The sequence below is a fragment of the Platalea leucorodia genome, assembly GCF_965183815.1.
Source record: "Platalea leucorodia genome assembly, chromosome: 5".
Lineage (NCBI taxonomy): Eukaryota > Metazoa > Chordata > Aves > Pelecaniformes > Threskiornithidae > Platalea > Platalea leucorodia.
Genome location: NC_138827.1, coordinates 58,622,279 through 58,640,593, shown reverse-complemented (window position 1 = coordinate 58,640,593; position 18,315 = coordinate 58,622,279). Strand labels below are relative to the sequence as shown.

The 18,315-nt window shown below is 43.4% G+C and overlaps 1 protein-coding gene across 2 annotated transcripts in view; it reads left to right on the top strand.

Annotated features, from left to right (window-relative positions):
• Window positions 1-268: 268 nt before the first annotated feature.
• The window catches only part of DIP2A (disco interacting protein 2 homolog A), a 136,662-nt gene continuing 118,615 nt past the window's right edge, over window positions 269-18,315 (top strand). For both annotated transcript variants that reach the window (XM_082311659.1, XM_082311658.1), the window contains exon 1: window positions 269-386. In XM_082311659.1, coding sequence (XP_082167785.1) covers window positions 290-386 — 97 coding nt within the window. In that variant the 5' untranslated portion in view covers window positions 269-289. The remainder of the gene's footprint in view (window positions 387-18,315) is intronic.

Here is an 18,315-nt window from a genome sequence, read left to right as displayed (position 1 = left end):
CTGGCAGCCGCTTCCCGCCGCCAGGGGGCCCGCGCGCCCCCTCCCCGCCCTGGAGCGGCTCGCGCGAGGTGGCCTGGGAACGCCCCGCCCCACCCCTTGCGCGCGGCACGCGTCCCTGGCTGCGGCAGCGGCTGCGCGGGGCGGCAGGGCCGGCGCGGCGCCTCCTCCCGTCCCGTCCCGTCCCGTCCCGTCCCGTCCCGGGGCCGCCTCTACCCCGCCCGCCCCGGCCCCATCTGCGGCAGCGCTGGGCGGCGGCTCTGGCGGGGCCCGCTCGCTCCTCGCCCGCACCATGGCGGCGGAGCGCGCGGGCTGCTCCCTGGAGGCGGTGCCGCTGCCGCCCGAGGTGCGCGAGAGCCTGGCGGAGCTGGAGCTGGAGCTGTCGGAGGGTGAGGGCGAGGGCGGCCGAGGCCGGGGACTGCGGCCGCGTGGGGGGGCTCGGCCCGGCCGGCGCTGCGGCAGGAAGCGCACGGGTCGTTTCCGCTGTCCGCCCGGGGCGGGGGCCTGGTCCCGCTGAGGGGCCGGGGCGGCGGCGGGAGCCTCGTCCCCCGGCTGCCACCGGGGCTCCTCTCCCGCCGCTAGCCCTCGGAGGGGAGCCGGGATGGCCGGGCGGGCGCGTTTAGCAGGCAGCCGGGCGGGAGGCTGTGAGGGCCTGCGCCCTTCTCCCCAGGACCCCTGCCGCAGGCAGAGGTGGGGTTCACCCGGCGGCTGATGAACGGCCGCGGGGGAAGGCGGCTGCAGCCGCCCCGCGTCCTCGGCGCCTGCGTGGAAGCGGTGGTAGAGGCTCTTTCACAGGCGTTTTGAGATGGCCATAAGATGTTTCTCCGTTCAGTCTGAACTGGCACCGAAATGGTCAGTTAGCATGCAGCTGGATACTCTGAAAATACCACTTTGGGGTTTTTTTAATATCTATTCCTAATTATAGCTAAAATCTTAAACCTCTTGCTTCGGTTCTCTCTATAATTCCCGACGTTTTTATGCTTTCCTGTATATCAAGTTTCAAGGCAGAATATGGTGACATTCCCTCCACTTCTCTAGTTAACAAGCTCTTGGTCAGAGGTGGCAAAGATGCACTGCCAGGCTAAGGTTCCCTTTGACAATATACTTAAGCTCACCTGTTGGTTTGCTGCCCCCAAAAGGTATAGATCCTTTCCTTCCACTTCTAGGCTTGTGTTTGGTGGTAACAGTCATTTTGTGATCCCCGTGGGAATTATATTTGTTTTCTTGGTAGGACTGGGGGTTTTTTTTTGCATATTGGTTCCCTGGTGTGGCCCACCCTGCAGACAGGCAGGTCTAGACACCTGCTGCAGGAGAGCATGCAAGGGGCGGAGGAGACCGAGGCAGCATTTTCTGGGAGCAGTTAGTCATTGCATTTTCCCTAGCTATGTTGTCAAGCTGCACCTTGGACTGGAAGAGCAAAAAAACTGTGCCACAGTCCTGCAGTAGGAGCATTCAGTCTGCTCCTCAGATGTTGCAGTTTTCAGATCAGTACGTTCAGGTGGGCATAAAACTGGGGTTAGTTCACCTTCATATGCTGGCTGACATATGTCGTGGTTTAGGAAATGATTCATAGATCGGCTGTCCTCACCTCCAGTGTGGAACCTCTGGTGCAGGAGGCAGGGGAAAAGTATAGGATTAGTAACTTTGTTCAAGTTCAACATGCTGCTGCATGTCTGCCAGAGCAGTAGGAAGCAGTACCTGACATGTACTGTTGCTTGTGCAAGAGGAGATCCTGTGACTTGTGAGCTGCAGTAGCATGCAGCTGGTACCTGTGTGCTCTCACACTGCAGCCACTCTTAGTACAGCAGTTCTTGCATGTGTGCCCGCTGGTACTTGCTGATTAGCCAGGATATCCTGGAGTTGGCTCCTCTTGTATAGGTCCTGACTGTGTGTTTGTTTAACCGCTGGAATCTTTTTTTATATATGGGTCTGCAGTATGTTAAATCTGTGAAACACCTAAAGTGATTGTAAACTGCCTTCGTGCAGTGTGTCTGATACTGAAATGTGTATTGCTGTATAGCTGCTGGATTAATTAAGTGATTGGATAGAGTCATAATGTTAGCTCAAACTTCTTGACCACTCTGAAGACTTAGTTCATGATCTTAGGTGTGATATTTGATCTAAGGTGTGATTCCATTTCTGCCTTGCCTAAATGACTTGAAAGTGCAGGCAGGAGTTCTTCAACATCTAGTAACATGTTACATGCTCATGTTCTGAAGTTTGTATATGCTGCTTTTAATGGAGCCCTCTGTCATTAATATTCAGAACTTGCTTACTTGGAGAGAAAGGAATGGTGATCTAGGATTAGATACTTGCATTTTAACCTGTGTAAAGTGAGTACAAATTTTGTATAGTAGTCTGCTTCTCAAAGAAGTAAATTGATACTTGTAGAGATTGTCAGTTGTTTCCCTCTTTATATCTGAGCAGATTCCAGCCCATAGTGGAAGACTGCTGCTGCTGACTTCCTCGAGTTTTCAGCAGCCTTTTTGCTGTATGTCCAGTGCTCTTCTGCACTTTGTGTATGGATGTTGTAGCTGACCTTTGCCTTAACAAAGGCTTTTGTGTGTGTGAAAACAGACAGACTGTGGGGAGATTTAATGGGGGATTTCTTATGCTGAATATGGTATAAATTGGAGAAGGTCACACTTGGAAGGATGTTAGCATAATCTGAGAGCAAGTGTGAAAGGAGGAAAAGAAAAGAAGAAACTTGAGAGCAAATTCTGTTCTACTTTGTATGTGTACTTTGCTAATTGAAATGTCACGTATGCTATGCTGGGGCAGGAATAACATCGAATCATAGAATCATTAAGGTTGGAAAACACCCTTAAGATCATCGAGTCCAACCGTTAACCTATAATAATCTCTGTTATAATAATATTATTTGTGTGAATATATAAATATAATAACCGTTAACCTAAATACCTCCAGGGATGGAGACTCAACCACTTCCCTGGGCAGCCTGTTCCAATGCTTGATCACCCTTTCAGTGAAGAAGTTTGTCCTAATATCCAACCTAAACTTCCCCTGGCGCAGCTTGAGGCTGCTTCCTCTCATCCTATCGCTTGTTACTAGGGAGAAGAGACTGACCCCGGCCTCGCTACAACCTCCTTTCAGGGAGTTGTAGAGAGCAATAAGGTCTCCCCTCAGCCTCCTCTTCTCCAGGCTAAACAACCCCAGCTCCCTCAGCCGCTCCTCATAAGACTTGTGCTCTAGACCCTGCACCAGCTTTGTTGCCCTTCTTTGGACATGCTCCAGCACCTCAATGTCCTTCTTGTAGTGAGGGGCCCAAAACTGAACACAGTACTCGAGGTGCGGCCTCACCAATGCCGAGTACAGGGGCACTATCACCTCCCTGGTCCTGCTGGCCACACTATTCCTAATGCAAGCCAGGATGCCATTGGCCCTCTTGGCCACCTGAGAACACTGCTGGCTCATGTTCAGGTGGCTGTCAGCCAACACCCCCGGGTGCTCAGCTTAGAGTTTTGGATGGGAGGAATCTCCAACCCTTGCTACAATTCTGGTCACATGCAGTGTGATGGATCCTTCCACTTTTACAAGATCCTAACCTGTTTATTGACAATGGTTTGTGTTCTTCACATACTAGAAAAATAATGGGGGTAAAAAAAAATCCACCCTAGAACAATGCTGCTATGTTGCTTTGTTATATCAACACTGTAATTTTTTTCTTGCTGAAAAAAAATAGTGAATCTTTTAGTGAAAACTAAGAGATCTGCCACAACCTTTTTGGGACATAAGGGCAGTTTTGAGATGATGATTGGCAGCTAAGCTGAATTGTAGCTCATTGATCTGTAGACTAAGCTTTCTTACCTTAAGACTGTAAGATGCTGCAACTTTCTGATGTAATGGAAAGATGCAGAGTTTCCTAATCAGCCTGGCAAGATCTTCCGTAAAAGCATGAAAGTGATGCTGTGAAAGTCCAGTACTTTAGTTTTTTATTAGTTGCTATAAAATGTTCTTTTCTTCCGTGCTCTGAAAGAGAGCTAAGGTTATAAACCCCCATTTTTTAAAAAAAAAAAAAAATCTAATCTGTAGTGGAGATTCTGTAGGAAAAACATCAATGTGCTTTTTTTAAAGCCTGTACCTGTTTTGTGACAGTGCACCATATATTTGTCTATATTTTTATTTATCTAAATGTACTTGTACATTGCTTTTTGTTAAGGTATGGTCTTAGAGCAGGTCTCATTTAGACACAAATGTTACTTGTATAATTTGTGCATTCATGAAAACCACATTTTCTTTGAAAGCTGTGCCTCAAAACAACTGTTTTCTTGTGCAAACGGCTCCTCATTTTTATTCTTTTCCTTTTCAGAGCTTTCCCAGTTTTTCTGCTACAGTTTTTTCCATGGCATATAGCTATAACTGGCTGGCTTATCATGGAATCATAGGATTGTTTAGGTTGGAAAAGACCTTTAAGATCACCAAGTCCAACCGTTAACCTAGCACTGCCAAGTCCACCACTAAACCATGTCCTCAAGCACCACATCTACACGTCTTTTAAATACCTCCAGGGACTCAACCACTTCCCTGGGCAGCCTGTTCCAGTGCCCGACTACCCTTTCGGTGAAGAATTTTTTCCTAATATCCAACCTAAACTTCCCCTGGCGCAGCTTGAGGCTGCTTCCTCTCATCCTATTGCTTGTTACTAGGGAGAAGAGACTGACCCCGGCCTTGCTACAACCTCCTTTCAGGTAATTGTAGAGAGCGTTAAGGTCAACAAGATGTATGTTTTGGCTAAGAGGGAAAAGCTTGAGACTCGTCATCTGGCAGAAATAAATCTTGACATTTAAAAACCTCTTTCTGAAGAGCGCTAGGCACTGCTCTTCCACTGTTTGAGCAGCTTCACTTCTACTCTCCTAAGCCTAGGGGATGTGGAACTGCGTCATTTTTTGCTTCTTCCAGGTCATCTGTGCAGGAAGATGCCTCACTTGTTTATTTCTAATCCAAGGGCAATATACGTAGGAGTAGAGTTACTTAAAGATAAAACCATATTGTGTGTCCCTGTAGGAATGAGGACCATCCCACTGGTGTTAGCTTTTATGGCTTTGTCTTCTAGAGTTGTTCATGGTGGTAGTCCCCTCAGCTAGCAGTTCAGGGACTTATAAGAGCATATGACTACGCTTGATTCTTGTCTTGGAAATTTTTTGTACTTATTCCTGTGGGGTCCTGGTGAGACTGGGCCATTTGGATGCATAATGTATGATTTGCATTCAGTAAATGTTACGTAAAAGTTGAGGAAAGAAAAATGTGGGTTTACAGACTTTCAGGTGGCTGTTTGACCAGCGTGTGATTGTGAAAATGCTTTTCCTTTTTTGTCTGAATTTCTGGTCAGCTTTAAACGTTAAATATATGGATTTGGTTTTTCTGTTTGTAGGAACTTGTAGGGCAGGCTTATTTTGAAACTGAGCTGAAACTCTTAACAGAGATTGCCTGCTGTAAAGAGGCTGAAGATATTTTGTTCTAGTCCAAATCTATTCCGTTACCCAACTGATTGCCAGTTGGGAAATGCTCTTCTTGATGGCTTCTGTCGAAGAGGCTACAGGGAAGTGATTGGCTGACGTTCTTCAGGCTAGCTAGTATGCTTAGGTCTGGTTTGTGACTGAAATAGTCATGCAGTGTTTGAAGGGAAGCAGGTTTCTGTTTGTTTGCTTGCTTGTTTGTTTGTTTGTTTTTTATTTATTTGTTATAAAACAGTCTTGTGTCAAGGAGTGGTTGCCTTTGCAAGCTTCATGGTTACCGTACACAAGGGATCCTTTAATTCTGGTCATGTAAGGTATCTGAAGGAGGGCTTTAAGGGCGCATTGTTGGTGACCATCAATTAATGGAACAAGGCTAGCTCTTTCTGCCAGCCCTGTCTGGAAGTCAGGTACTGTTGTAGTCTTCATGAATATTAGCTGCATTAATGCTATGTTGTATATAAGCCAACAAGTGGTAGCCAACTCAAATGTGCCTTATATGGGTACAAGCATATTTGAATCCTTTCATCAAAATGTGCCTGTATTTAAACTGGTTTTGCTTTGGCAGGTTTTGATTGTAAAACTACACAATCATGTAGCTAACACTACCTTCCTGAAATATGCAGAGAATCTAGTTACAATGGCTTGACCTTGTGGGAGTCCAGTGTTTGGGTGGCTCTCTAAGCACATTCTCAACTCATGTCATTCTTAGGTTTATGTTGTTTAATGCATGTATTATGGGATTATTATTAGGGAGACATTAATTTATTTAAGGAAATAATAAGGAAATAAGCTTTTCATAGCCTGTTAACAGGTGGAGGATTTGATTTGCTGCTATTTGAAATGGACACAGTGAATGTAGATGGAATTCTGGTTACAGCCATCTTCGAGGATATCTTCTAGGAGATTAAAGCTGCTGCCTTCATGGTGGCAGGCCTTTGCTCCAAAACCTTCTTTTTGTTTATGTCCAAGCAGATTTCTTGCCTGCTGTGAAAAGCTGGTGAAGCTTTGGGGCTCCATGGGCAAGAGGTCTTACTGCTTGTTGTGCTTTAACCCCAGCCAGCAACTATGCACCACACAGCCGCTTGCTCACTCCCCCCCGGTGGGATGGGGGAGAGAATCAGAAGAGTAAAAGGGAGAAAACTCATGGCTTGAGATAAAGACAGTTTAATAGGCAAAGCAAAAGCCATGCGCACAAGCAAAGCAAGGAATTCCTTCACCACTTCCCATGGGCAGGCAGGTGTTCAGCCATCCTCAGGAAAGCAGGGCTCCATCATGCGTAACAGTTACTTGGGAAGACAAACGCCATCATGCCCAGTGTCCCCCCCTTCCTTCTTCTTCCCCCAGCTTATATACTGAGCATGATGTCATATGGTATGGAATAGCCCTTTGGCCAGTCTGGGTCAGCTGTCCTAGCTATGCTCCCTCCCAGCTTCTTATGCACCTGGCAGAGCACGAGAAGCTGAAAAGTCCTTAACTAGTGTAAACTCTGCTCAGCAAGAACCAAAACATCAGTGTGTTATCAACATTATACTCACCCTAAATCCAAAACACAGCACTATACCAGCTACTAGGAAGAAAATTAACTCTATCCCAGCTGAAACCAGGATACTGCTGGATGGAGTTGCTGTCCCAGCCTTTCAGTTTCCCTGATGTCATCAGGGGATGGAAAGTCACCTGCAGCGATTGACAGGCTGGCTGTGAAGTAGCTGCCTGGTGGGTTGTCATTGCTCTGTCTCGTCCCATTGCTCTGACTGGTCAGCTAGTCCAGGTCACTAAAGAACAGGTGCCATATGACTTTAGCTTTCTGAAGCTGTGTTCTGGTCGCAACTAAATTTTCTTCTGTAACAGCAGCAGCTGAAAACTAGATTGCTTTTAAAGCCCCCTTCTTTTCCAAGTAAAGGTAGACAAATTGGTAGACAAATTAACTTGTCTAATAAGGTGATGGTTGGAATGAAGATTTTTTTTTTTCCTTACTGGTTATGACAACTTTAAGTATACTGTTGCTATTAAACTGTAAAAAGGAAATAGCATCTTTACTTGGTATGGTCAAGAATGACATTTTCTTTCCGAAAGTGGGTTCAGAATCTTTCTACTCTGCTTCAGGATAGGACTGAAGTTCATTTGAAGGCCACATGTCTGTTGAGATAAAGACAGTCCAGCTAGGTGGCTGGTAGGTAGACGCCTGGTCTGTGGGATGCTTCCATCCATTGTGCTCCTTTCAGCCACAGCACGTTTTGAAGACTGTTCAAGCATTGAATCTTGCCCTGACTATGAACCAGTTTGCTGGTACAGTGAGAGAAGAAAGGAGGGGTGGAGGAGAGAAGCATTGCTACTAGGCTAAGTAGAAGGACTTCTGTTGAGCCAGGCTACTGGCACTGAGATGACGGCAGCTGTTTTTCCGGTACATTTTTGTCCTCCTCCATTCTGTGCATCAGCCACATGACTTTGTAAAGCTTGTGCAGGTCTACGAAGGTGCAGTTGGGTCTGTTACTGACAGTGGCTGTTGAGATTGAGCTGTCCTGTCTAGAATGTGCAGGAGGTGTTTTTCTAAACTGAGTTAAAGTCATAATTGGGACCATTCCCAATGTTTCAGTGTTATCCCATCACATAAGTATAATTGTAACAGTGACAACTGAGACTCTTGTAGCTATGTTTGTTGGATTACTAGAGTGGAAACCAATTTTACGCATTTTTACTACTATCTTTTTTTTTTACACATGCCGCCCTTAAATTTTTTTTCAAATGAAAAACCTATTCCTCAAAAAAGGGGCAGACTGTCATTTCTCGTTTACCTGTGGGAATGCACTATAGTTGAGTTTATTATCCAAACCTTGTGACGTCCTCAGTCAAATTAATTCATAAACTAGGGATTTAAGAGAGATGGCAGTTAACATAGATGGTGTGAAGAGTTCGAAGTCCTATATGCCCTTCTACATTGCGAGAGAAAAAAAAAATAACCCATTTTCTTTTTCTTACCACATCTGATGTGCTGGATGATCAGAGCAGAATTTTTTTTTTTTTTCTTCCCTCTATTTTGGAAGGTAATGAGAAGCTGTTTTAGATGTTCTTGTTGGGTTGGACTTAAAGATTAGCAGCAACCATGCTGGAAAGTTCTGTCATAGCAGTGCAATAATACGATTGACCATGGTTTTCATCTGTAACGCACCTTCCCTTTCACTCTGATTCCTACTCCCCCATCATATTAATTTTTTATCAGTGTTATTCTGCCCCCCCTTCCCCCTCCTTTTTATTTCTTCCTTCTGGAACATGGGAGGACGGGCAAGGTGTCTTGTCTTAGCTGAGAGCATCCTTAGCTTTTTTATCTTTAGCTGCTTCTAATGAAAAGAGTCCTGTGAGCAGTGAGAATCCACAAAAGACATAAGGACATCCAGTCTTATTTTGATATTTGTGGCTTCCAACTGAGGAGTAATGGGGATGTACTTAAGGACTTATTAAAAAAGGACTAAATCTACTGTGTTGTTATCTTTATCGCTCTGAGGAAACAGACGATGCACAACCAGGAGAACTGGGAGTGCTAGGTCATCAACTTTCTTTCCAATCAAAGCAGAATTTCAGACTCGACCAGTTAGGTAGTTGGGGCTTTTTTTTTTTCTTTTTTGTCTTTTGGATTTCTGCTGTAGTTAACCAGTGTTTAAATTATTCTCTTCCTACTGTTTAGGTAGAAGAATATCAAATACTCTCCATATCTATCAAAACCAATTCTGCATTGAATAGTTGACTGTAGTTGTTGGAGATTGAGGTTGAAGACTGAAGTGGCAGCTCGCTATGTTCCTGGCAGATATCTTAATTCATTCCTGGTGTGAATGGCAACAATAATGTTAACTGTAAAATGCTGGGTTTTGTCTAGCTAAGACAAGGGTAACATTTGTCAGAAATTCCTTTAGGATTTCTTTAGATGTGATCCTGGGCAGCCTGCTCTAGCTGACCCTGCAGGAGCAGGGGGTTAAACTAGGTTGAACTTGAGGCATCCTTTCCAACTTCAGCTGTTCTGTGGCAGAGGGCTCGTCTTTAAACTTTGTTATTCTTTTGTATGTTGCTTTAGCAAGGAGGGTTAAATCCTGGTGAGGAACAGGAGTATGGTGGCAGCCTCTACTTTAAGAGAATTAAAGGAAATGTATTTTCTTCCAGGTGTTCTCATGCAAAACTAAGCGTCTGTCCTGGTTTCAGCAGGGATAGAGTAAATTTTTTCTTAGTAGCTGGTATAGTTCTGTGTTTTGGATTTAGGATGAGAATAATGTTGATAGCACACTGATGTTTTAGTTGTTGCTAAGTAGTGTTTACATGAGTCAAGGAATTTTCAGCTTCACCTGCCCTGCCAGCGAGAAGCTGGGAGGGGGCACAGCCAGGACAGCTGACCCAGACTGGCCAAAGGGCTATTCCATGCCATATGATGTCGTGCTCAGTATATAAACTGGGGGAGCTGGACAGGGGGCAGCAGTTGCTGCACAGGGATGAGCTGGGCATCAGTCGGTGGGCAGTGAGCAATTTTATCATGTATCAGTTGCTTTGTATATTATTATTGTATTATTATAATAATATTATTGTTGTTATTATTACTATTACTACTATTACTAATACTTTATTTTATTTTACTTCAATTATTAAACTGTTCTTACGTCAACCCATGAGTTTTCTCACTTTTACCCTTCCAATTCTCTACCCCATCCCACCGTGGGGTGGGGAGTGAGTGAGCAGCTGTGCAGTGCTTAGTTGCTTGCTGGGGTTAAACCACGACAGCTTCCCTTAAAATCATAAATGCACATATTTATGAAGTAAATAGATCTTTACAAAATCAACATGGAGCACTGTCCTGTGTTCTACCTCCCTATCCTCCCCCCCAAACCTAAATCAAGATCTGCCAGTGTTGAGAACATGGTGATTTTTTTCACATTTGCTAGTTAAAATGGTTTCTGTAAGATGCTGTTGGTTGGGGTTTTTTGTTTTGTTTTGTTTGGGGTTTTTTGGGTTTTTTTTGTTGGTTTGGTTTTTTTTTTTTTCTTTTTTAAGAATAAACTATTCTTCTGAAATGTGATTTCATTGACGACGGGCTATGGGCATTTTTTGGACAGAAGAACAGTATGACACAGAGATTCAAGATGCCCAAGGTGCCAGTTTGATGACATTTCATACTGCTGAGTTACAGATATATCACCCAGTTCTGTTACTGGAAGAAAGATCTTTTTACTATACCTGTATGCAAATACTAAGGCAAAATATTTCAGTCTCTCTGATTACATGACAGTCATTTGGTTATAAAGAACCTGTGTATTTACCTTGGAATAATATCAAAGTATTTGACAGTTTCTTGGCACAAGGTTTGTAGCTCTCAAGGAAGGATTCAGTCAGCTAACTCTCAGGTCAATATGTACATAGACTGACAACCATCCGGTGTGGGTGAATGTCTGTTTTTATTGCCTGACTGGTAGATGGGTCCTCCCCTTCAACCCCAGGGTAGATGGAACAGCATGGTGTGCTGGGGCTCAGCTGCCACTGGGCCAAAGGACTTGCTGTGTGGTTTATCTGATGTCTGAAAGAAGTGTTTTGGACAAGCTTGATTTTAATGGATTTTATTCACTCCTTTTTAATAACCTGTTTTCTTTCAAACCTCCTTGGATATTTTTTTTGTTTGTTTTCCTGTGTTGAAGCTTGTGTCTTGTAGTGGGTGTCTATGATAAGCTTACTGACAAGACAGTGAAGAAGGAAGCAGCTCTTAATCTTCCATGTCATGTTGTTACCTTTCAAAGGTCAAGCTGTTTCTATTTTGTTATCTCTGTGTACGTCCCTTTAAGAACTTGGATAGACCTCTTGTGGCTGGTGAATATAGTTGGGCCTCATCCCTTCACTAGCAGGAACTTCTTGTGCAGTGTTCTTTCTGGACACCAGCATCACGGAGGTACACTAAAACAAACCGAAATGAAGGACAATCTCAAACAACTTTATTGCACAAAACAACCAAAACCACACAACAGAAACCAATGAGAAACAGGGGTAAAACAAAATCAATCAATGCTCCGATAACATTTAACACATAACAGGTTCAAGGTGTCAGTCAGGGTATTGTTACTACATGCCAATACACAGGAGAACGATGATCCAAAGTGCACACACACTCTCACTCCCAAAGTGGGGAAACTCTTGCTCCCTCCTGTGGGTACCCAGAGGATGGAATCGCTCACCCCGGGGATGGGGGTGAGGGCTCACTTAAGGATATCCAGAAGAAAATCACCCACCCAAAGGAGGTGAAACTTCCCAGGAAGTTTCTTCAGGTGGTGGCCCAACCTGAGGGGAGAGGTTTCGGACACAGACCCTCTGCTCTGAGAAGACTGCTCCGAGGGGATCTCCAGCGGCGCCCCATTTATGCCCTGGGTCGTCGGATCTGAGCTGTGGCCATCACTGGCCATGACCTAGAAGTTTCTCTGAGCCAAGGCGCCTCACTGGCTGCGGGCCCCGCCTGGTGACCGAGAGGCCCCGCTCCTCCTGCTCCCCCGGCCGCAGGGTGTACGGGCCTGGGGGCACGGCAGAGCGCAAAAGGCGCAAAAACGAGGTGCAGAAAGCCAGTGATTGCCATGTTAAAAGCCCTTATCTCCGGGGAGTGGTGGGGGGGTGGGTGGAGTGTACCTGTCATGCCAGCAAGAAAGATCTGACAAAAGTCTGCCTCTTCTAGTATTTGTTATTTATGGACACCGAAAATATACTAATAGCTGATGTCATAACATTATGAAGATAGATGCAAATCATCTTTTATTCTGGCTTTTTATTACAATTCATCATGGCTCAAATTTTTGAGTTTTTTCATTTTCCTTTTTTCTAGCTCCTTTCATTCCTGATTATCTTTTTTTTTCCCTAGAGTGCCTTTCAAAGTAAACAGCTACTTCAGAAGAAAGTTATGAGGGTAGCATTTCGTTATTTATCCTTAAAACAATATGCTAACGAAGAAACTGCCAATTACACTTAACAGGCTGTTGATGAAGTTTTAAGGGTGTGCGTGTGCATGTGTATATATGGGCACTATCAGTCCAGCTAGCTCCTTCCTTTCCACTGGAACAAATATAATACTGGGATTTTGCTACTTCCCTTTCTGCCCTATTACCCCTTTGTAGTGGTTTTCTGATGAAGTTTGGGGGCACCCTTCTGCTGTTGCGGGAGCTCATTCTTTCCATTTGCCATCTTGCGCACAGGAGAGTTTCAGTTTTTACAGTGGGGATCTTGTGCTTGCCCTGTGTCTCTGCTTTCTGGCTGCTGCTGTGAAGGGAGCTGGAAGGGGCCTCTGTCTGTCCCCAGGTTCTGGGTAGGGTGCTGTTTCACCAGGCAGGTGAACTAAAGAAGCAGCCGTTGCCCAAAAGGGGAATTCCCATCCCCAGGCTTTTATCTTGAGCTACATCTGGTGCCCTGTCTGCTGCTGTGGTACAGTGACAGCAAGTTAACATGAGAGAAAGTGAATACCTTTTTTTTTTTTTTTTTTTTTAAGCAATTTAGTGAGTTGCATGTGCTTAGTGTTATAGCCAGATGGGCTCAGAGCTTGCTGGAAGGATTGGGTTGAGGGGGGAAGGATGAAGGAGTGCCAATACTTAAGCTTACCTGCAACATGAATCCATACCCAAAATAAATTTTTTTAGTATCTGCCTGTATCCATACTGCTGTTCCTTTAGAGCTGTCCTGGATCCAGCCTGGAATGAAACATTGGCCTTGCTGGTTATAGCAGCATTTTGTCCTTCTAGAACTTGAAATGTAAACATGCTTATAAATCATGGTGCAAGATCAATGCGTTAGTGTCCCACAGATCTGCGATTAATCAGATACAAGGAAAATATAAGCCACTCAATATTTTATCAGATAGGGTTTGAAAAAGCTATTTGCATATGGAGAACTGAAAACCTGTAATGGTAGGTGGTTTGAATGTAACTAGAGGGCCTTCAGCTCCATCCTACCATGAAGAGGTTTCTGCAGAGCAGTCTGTGAACTGCAACTTTTTTGGAGGCAAGGAAGGCAGGAGGTTTTGATTCTGTTTTTTCTTGTTGCAACAAGGTACATAGGTAGGAGGAGGCCAACGATAAAGGGTGTATGTGCTATGGAGGGTGGCAGTACAACTGTGAGGCGGGAAAGAGAAGTCCTGTGAATGGTATAAAGATTATGCATAGGCAGTTTTTTCGTGCAGAGCAGATTCAGCTCACAGATTCTGGTAAGCACCAGGCCCTATGCAAAGTCCACGGTGGGAATGTGTAATTTGGGTGAGTGGCAGGGGGAGCAGCGGTGAGTTCCCCCCTTTACCAGGCTTTAGGCTCTTGGCTGTCTTGCAAGTTGACGCTAACACGTTACCCTCCAGCAGACCTCCCAGGTCCAGACGTGCTGGTGGGTCTATCATGTGGCTGTAGCAGTGTGTGCTACGTATGAGTGATACCGCACTGCATGCTTCTCCTGCTGGTTACTGTTCCCTGTGTCGGGGTGGTCTCTGCCATCCTGGAGCTTTGTAATTATGATCCCAAGATAACAAAGCAAGGAAGATTTCCAGCTGACTGCATCACACTGTGTCCCATGACGACTGTAGGATTTTTACCTTTGGTCTTTGATCTGACCTCTTTTTGGCAGAAAGAATCTGCATGCCATAATAAAGTAGGGAGAAGAAGCTGAAGGGTAAAAAAGTATGCTACTGTGTTCTTGTCTTCAAGATCATTTTGCTTCCTGGTATGAAGACTGAATTCTGTAAAAGTCCCACAATATGAAATCTCTGTCTTACATTATAAGGAATAAGAAACGTTAAGAAAATGGAATTTGTTAAGAGAGGAATTTGTTGTTGCAAAGAAAGCATGTCAGATGTATCATGTCATTAAAGCACACTGGGAGGCAGGGTTAGGAAAAGACATTCAGGATCACTGGGGAAAAATGTTTGTTTACAATTACATGTTGTTTGACAAAAATATTTAAGTTTCTCACAAATGTTTGGGTATAATTTGTATTTGGTGGGAATTACTTCAATTTGCAAAGAGTATTCACTGTTTCCAGAGATAGGAGCTCAGTAAAGATTTTTCCCTGATTTCCCCCCCCCCCCCCCCAAACGAGCATTTGAAGAAAGCAAGTATTTAGGTTTGGGCATATTTTTCTAATTTTTTTTTCTCTTAAGTTTTAATTTACTAAGTAACAATCACTAAGAAACTTAAACTATATAAACCAGCTAGTTGAGGTTGTAGTACGTGTTGTGTGAATTACAATGGCTGTACTTGGGACTGCTCATTCTTGCTCTTTGCCTTGTTTCTACTGCCTTTGGGTTATACAGATGCATAATAAAATTCATGACCTTGAAACTTCTTAGCAGTCAAGCTGATGAACCCAGAGTCACTCCTTAAGCAGGAGCTAGATGTCTTTTTTCTTTTTTTTTTTTTTTTTCCCCCCCTTGCCTTAGTGCAAGCATGTTCCTGCTTGATGAGCTTGCATGTCAAGAACTCTGACTCTCGAGTTCCTCCCAGTTTGACTCCATGTAGTCTCAGTTGACTTTTGGGCTACACTTACAATTTACTAAGAAGAATCCAGTAAGGTAACGATTAGTTTGGCTGTTGTGGGTTTGTGTGTCATATTTTTGCTGGTTGTGAGTTTGTCTTCCTCAAGCAGTTTGGTGAACTGAGAAACTATATTTTGTGGTGGTCAAATCTGAAACCGTAGCTGGATGTGTCAGTTTGAGCAGTAGCACAGGAGTAGAGACAGTGTGCGCCTTTGCCCCTGTACTCCCTTTCCAGCTACTCCCGCCTTGTTTGTGAGGTTTTGGGTTACTTCTCTTGAATAATGCAGTAAACTGGGCTGTTTGATTACTACAGTAATTGACCAATGTGATTGTGTGACAGATGAAGGAATGTGTTAAGGAAATGGGTATTTTTAAACGGGGAACGCTCTTCTGATTTACTTAGTCATTAGAACAAATTATATCTGTATTTCTAGACTTTCCAAACTTGTGATGCCAGGATTAGATGTGTCAGCAACTATTGCCTAAATGAGTGCAAAGTCGTGGTTTTCTTCAAATTTGGGTTTTAGCAGATATTGACACTGTTCTGATTTGGTTTGTTTTTATTGCCATAGAACATAAATTTATAAATTTTATCAGTGCCTGAGCCTGACCATTAGCAAATGAGAATCTTCCCTTCCTAACAAAAGGTGTTTTTCAGATGTCCTTCACAATGTTTAGATTCTGCTAATTGAAAGAAAAACTTTGGGTGCTGGAAATACTTGTAACAGAGCTGATTGCAAGAGGCAGGAGCTGCTCCAGAGACCATAGAATGAAGACCTACAAAGGATAACACTGTGATTATTGCCCTTTCCTTTTTCAGTGAATGTGAATTTTTTTTTTTTTAATCTTATTGTTAATAATAGAAGCTTGTGGTACAGCACACACTAAACTAGAGAAACCTTGTGTAGTTTTCCAGCAGGAAGAGAAAGGGAACCAAAACCACATGGAATAACTTCTAACCCTGTCAATAATGTGCCTCTGAGACATGCTTGGCTAACAGGCCACAGACCTTTCCAGGTCTTGAACAATATAGAGGGAGTTTCACTTGTTTTCCTTTTCCAGGATAGCTGACAAAAAAATTACTTATGGACTAGCTGTATGAATTCTTACTTGGAAAATGGAATAATCAACCACAATCTGACAGCGTTGTAGTAGAGGCATCAGCATGATTCCAAGTTCCTGAGAGTTTCTCTCCATCTTAAGCTGTTAACTTCTGTTCATAGGGGTCCCTCGTATTCTGTACTCACTTGTAGCTATGGCCGGATATTCTAATCTTATTATTTTAAATAGAGATATTTCTGTAAGCACAACATTGTGACCAGGGGGACACACACACACCCAAAACCTGATCATGTTGACATACTACCTTCAGATGATAAACCAGGTGATAAAATAGTAACTTTTGCAGATTTATGGTTTTGTGGATTTTTTTAATAGCAATGAAGTAATGTGCATTTAATGGAATGAAGCCATTAAGTGTTTAATGGTAAATGCAAGTGGATTGTATTTTAAGACTAAGGAAACTTATGTTTAAAAGAAACCCAGTTACCAACATTATAGGAATTGGTGTTACTCCTTTGAGACTCATCTTCAGTTTTTAGACTTGTTTTTCTATGTAAGTGATTTATTTGATTGCAAGCACATCCAAGTATTTTTAAATTGTTTATTGAATTGCCAGTTTGTGCAGTCTACACTTAACTGGCATGAGCATTTAAAAAAATAAAAAATTCTATTGGTATGTTTACTAGAGAAAATGTTTGAAGAAATTGAAGTGGTTTTGTTTGGGGTTGGTTTGTTTGTTTGTTTGTTTGAGAAATCCAGGAGGCACTGTTATTCCAGTTATTTCTTGAATTGAATCACAGAATGGTTTGGGTTGGAAGGGACCTTTAAAGGTCATGAGTCCAACCCCCCTGCAATGAACAGGGACATTTTCAACTTGATCAGGTTGCTCGGGGCCCCATTCAACCTGATCATGAATGTCTCCAGGGATGGGGCATCTACCCCCTCTCTGGGCAACCTGTTCCAGTGTTTCACCACCCTTGAAAAAAATTTCTTCCTGGTTACTTTCCAAATAGTAATTCTCTTTTCTTGAGTGTCTCAATACTTGCTCAGCATAAATACTTTTTGCCCAGTGTCTGGCACTCGCTCTAGCTCTTGTCTACTACTTTCTTTTTCGGCTCTATGGAGGAAAACCTAACAGCATGCTATTCCTTTCTGACTCGAGATGACAGGACAGCTGGAGATCAGCTTAAAACAGATGACAAGCCGAGAAGTTTTCTTTTCTTTGCTAGTGTTAGCTAAGAAGTTTTTATTTTACCTCTTTCTCCTCCCAGGATCAATTCAAATAGGCTTTCTTTTTCTTTCTGAAAAATGCTTGTTGTCTTACACTAAATGCTTGCAAAATCTTAGGCAAGAAAGGACTTCAGGAGTGTGCAGGGGTATATTTCCAGATGGACCTCAGTATGCTTTCTGTTTGTGCTGTAGAAAGTTGCGTCTGTTTGCCAAATGCAGTCTTCTGCTACCCAAGGAAGATGGGAGCTTGGGACACAAGGAGACACTTCACACCAGATGGTTACTGCTTTACAAACAGCCAGGAAAACAGTGTGGGAAGACCTCAGGATATTGCTGTTTACATATTCACATGGAGAACTAGTGGTGCTTCTACCAGAACAGTTACCTGTGTTCAGAAAGGATGCTGAAGCAAGCTCTTACTAGTTCCTAACTTTTCTTAGGTGGTAATTAACAAATGTTGGCTCACCTCAGTTCTCTTAGCTTTTTCAAGGAAGTTTCTGATGTCAGGGCTTTCACATAACACTTCTTGGAGAGTCTTGAACACGTGAATTTATTGGAGGAGGCTTTGAGCAGCAGGTTCTTTAATGACTGAAGGCTGTTGAAAGTGAGGCCTAAAAGTGGAAATAAATATAAAATCTGTCACTTGACAGAAGAATGTCATGTTGATGTCTTTAATCTTTTCTTGGTGTTTCCAGTAGATTTTACTGGATCTTGATGCTATGTTAATAATGTTACTGATTTCCTGCTTCTGCAGGAAGGGACTTCACTGGTAGCTTTTGTGGTGAATTTTATTCTTGCTTACAACAAAGAAAGTAACAAGAGGACCTTAAGAAAAATCTGCATGTAGAATATTGAGTTTGAAATTACTTTTTTGTTTTCTTGCCTAGCTGCAATGAATTGTAGAGTTTTTCAGGGATGTTGCTGCTGGCTGACATGAGTAATCAGAATTTCTTGATTTCAATATTTCTTCTTCTGGGAAGAAGGTTAAAATAATGCTGTTTTCTAGAATATCAGGGGGAGGGAACTGTAGCAACT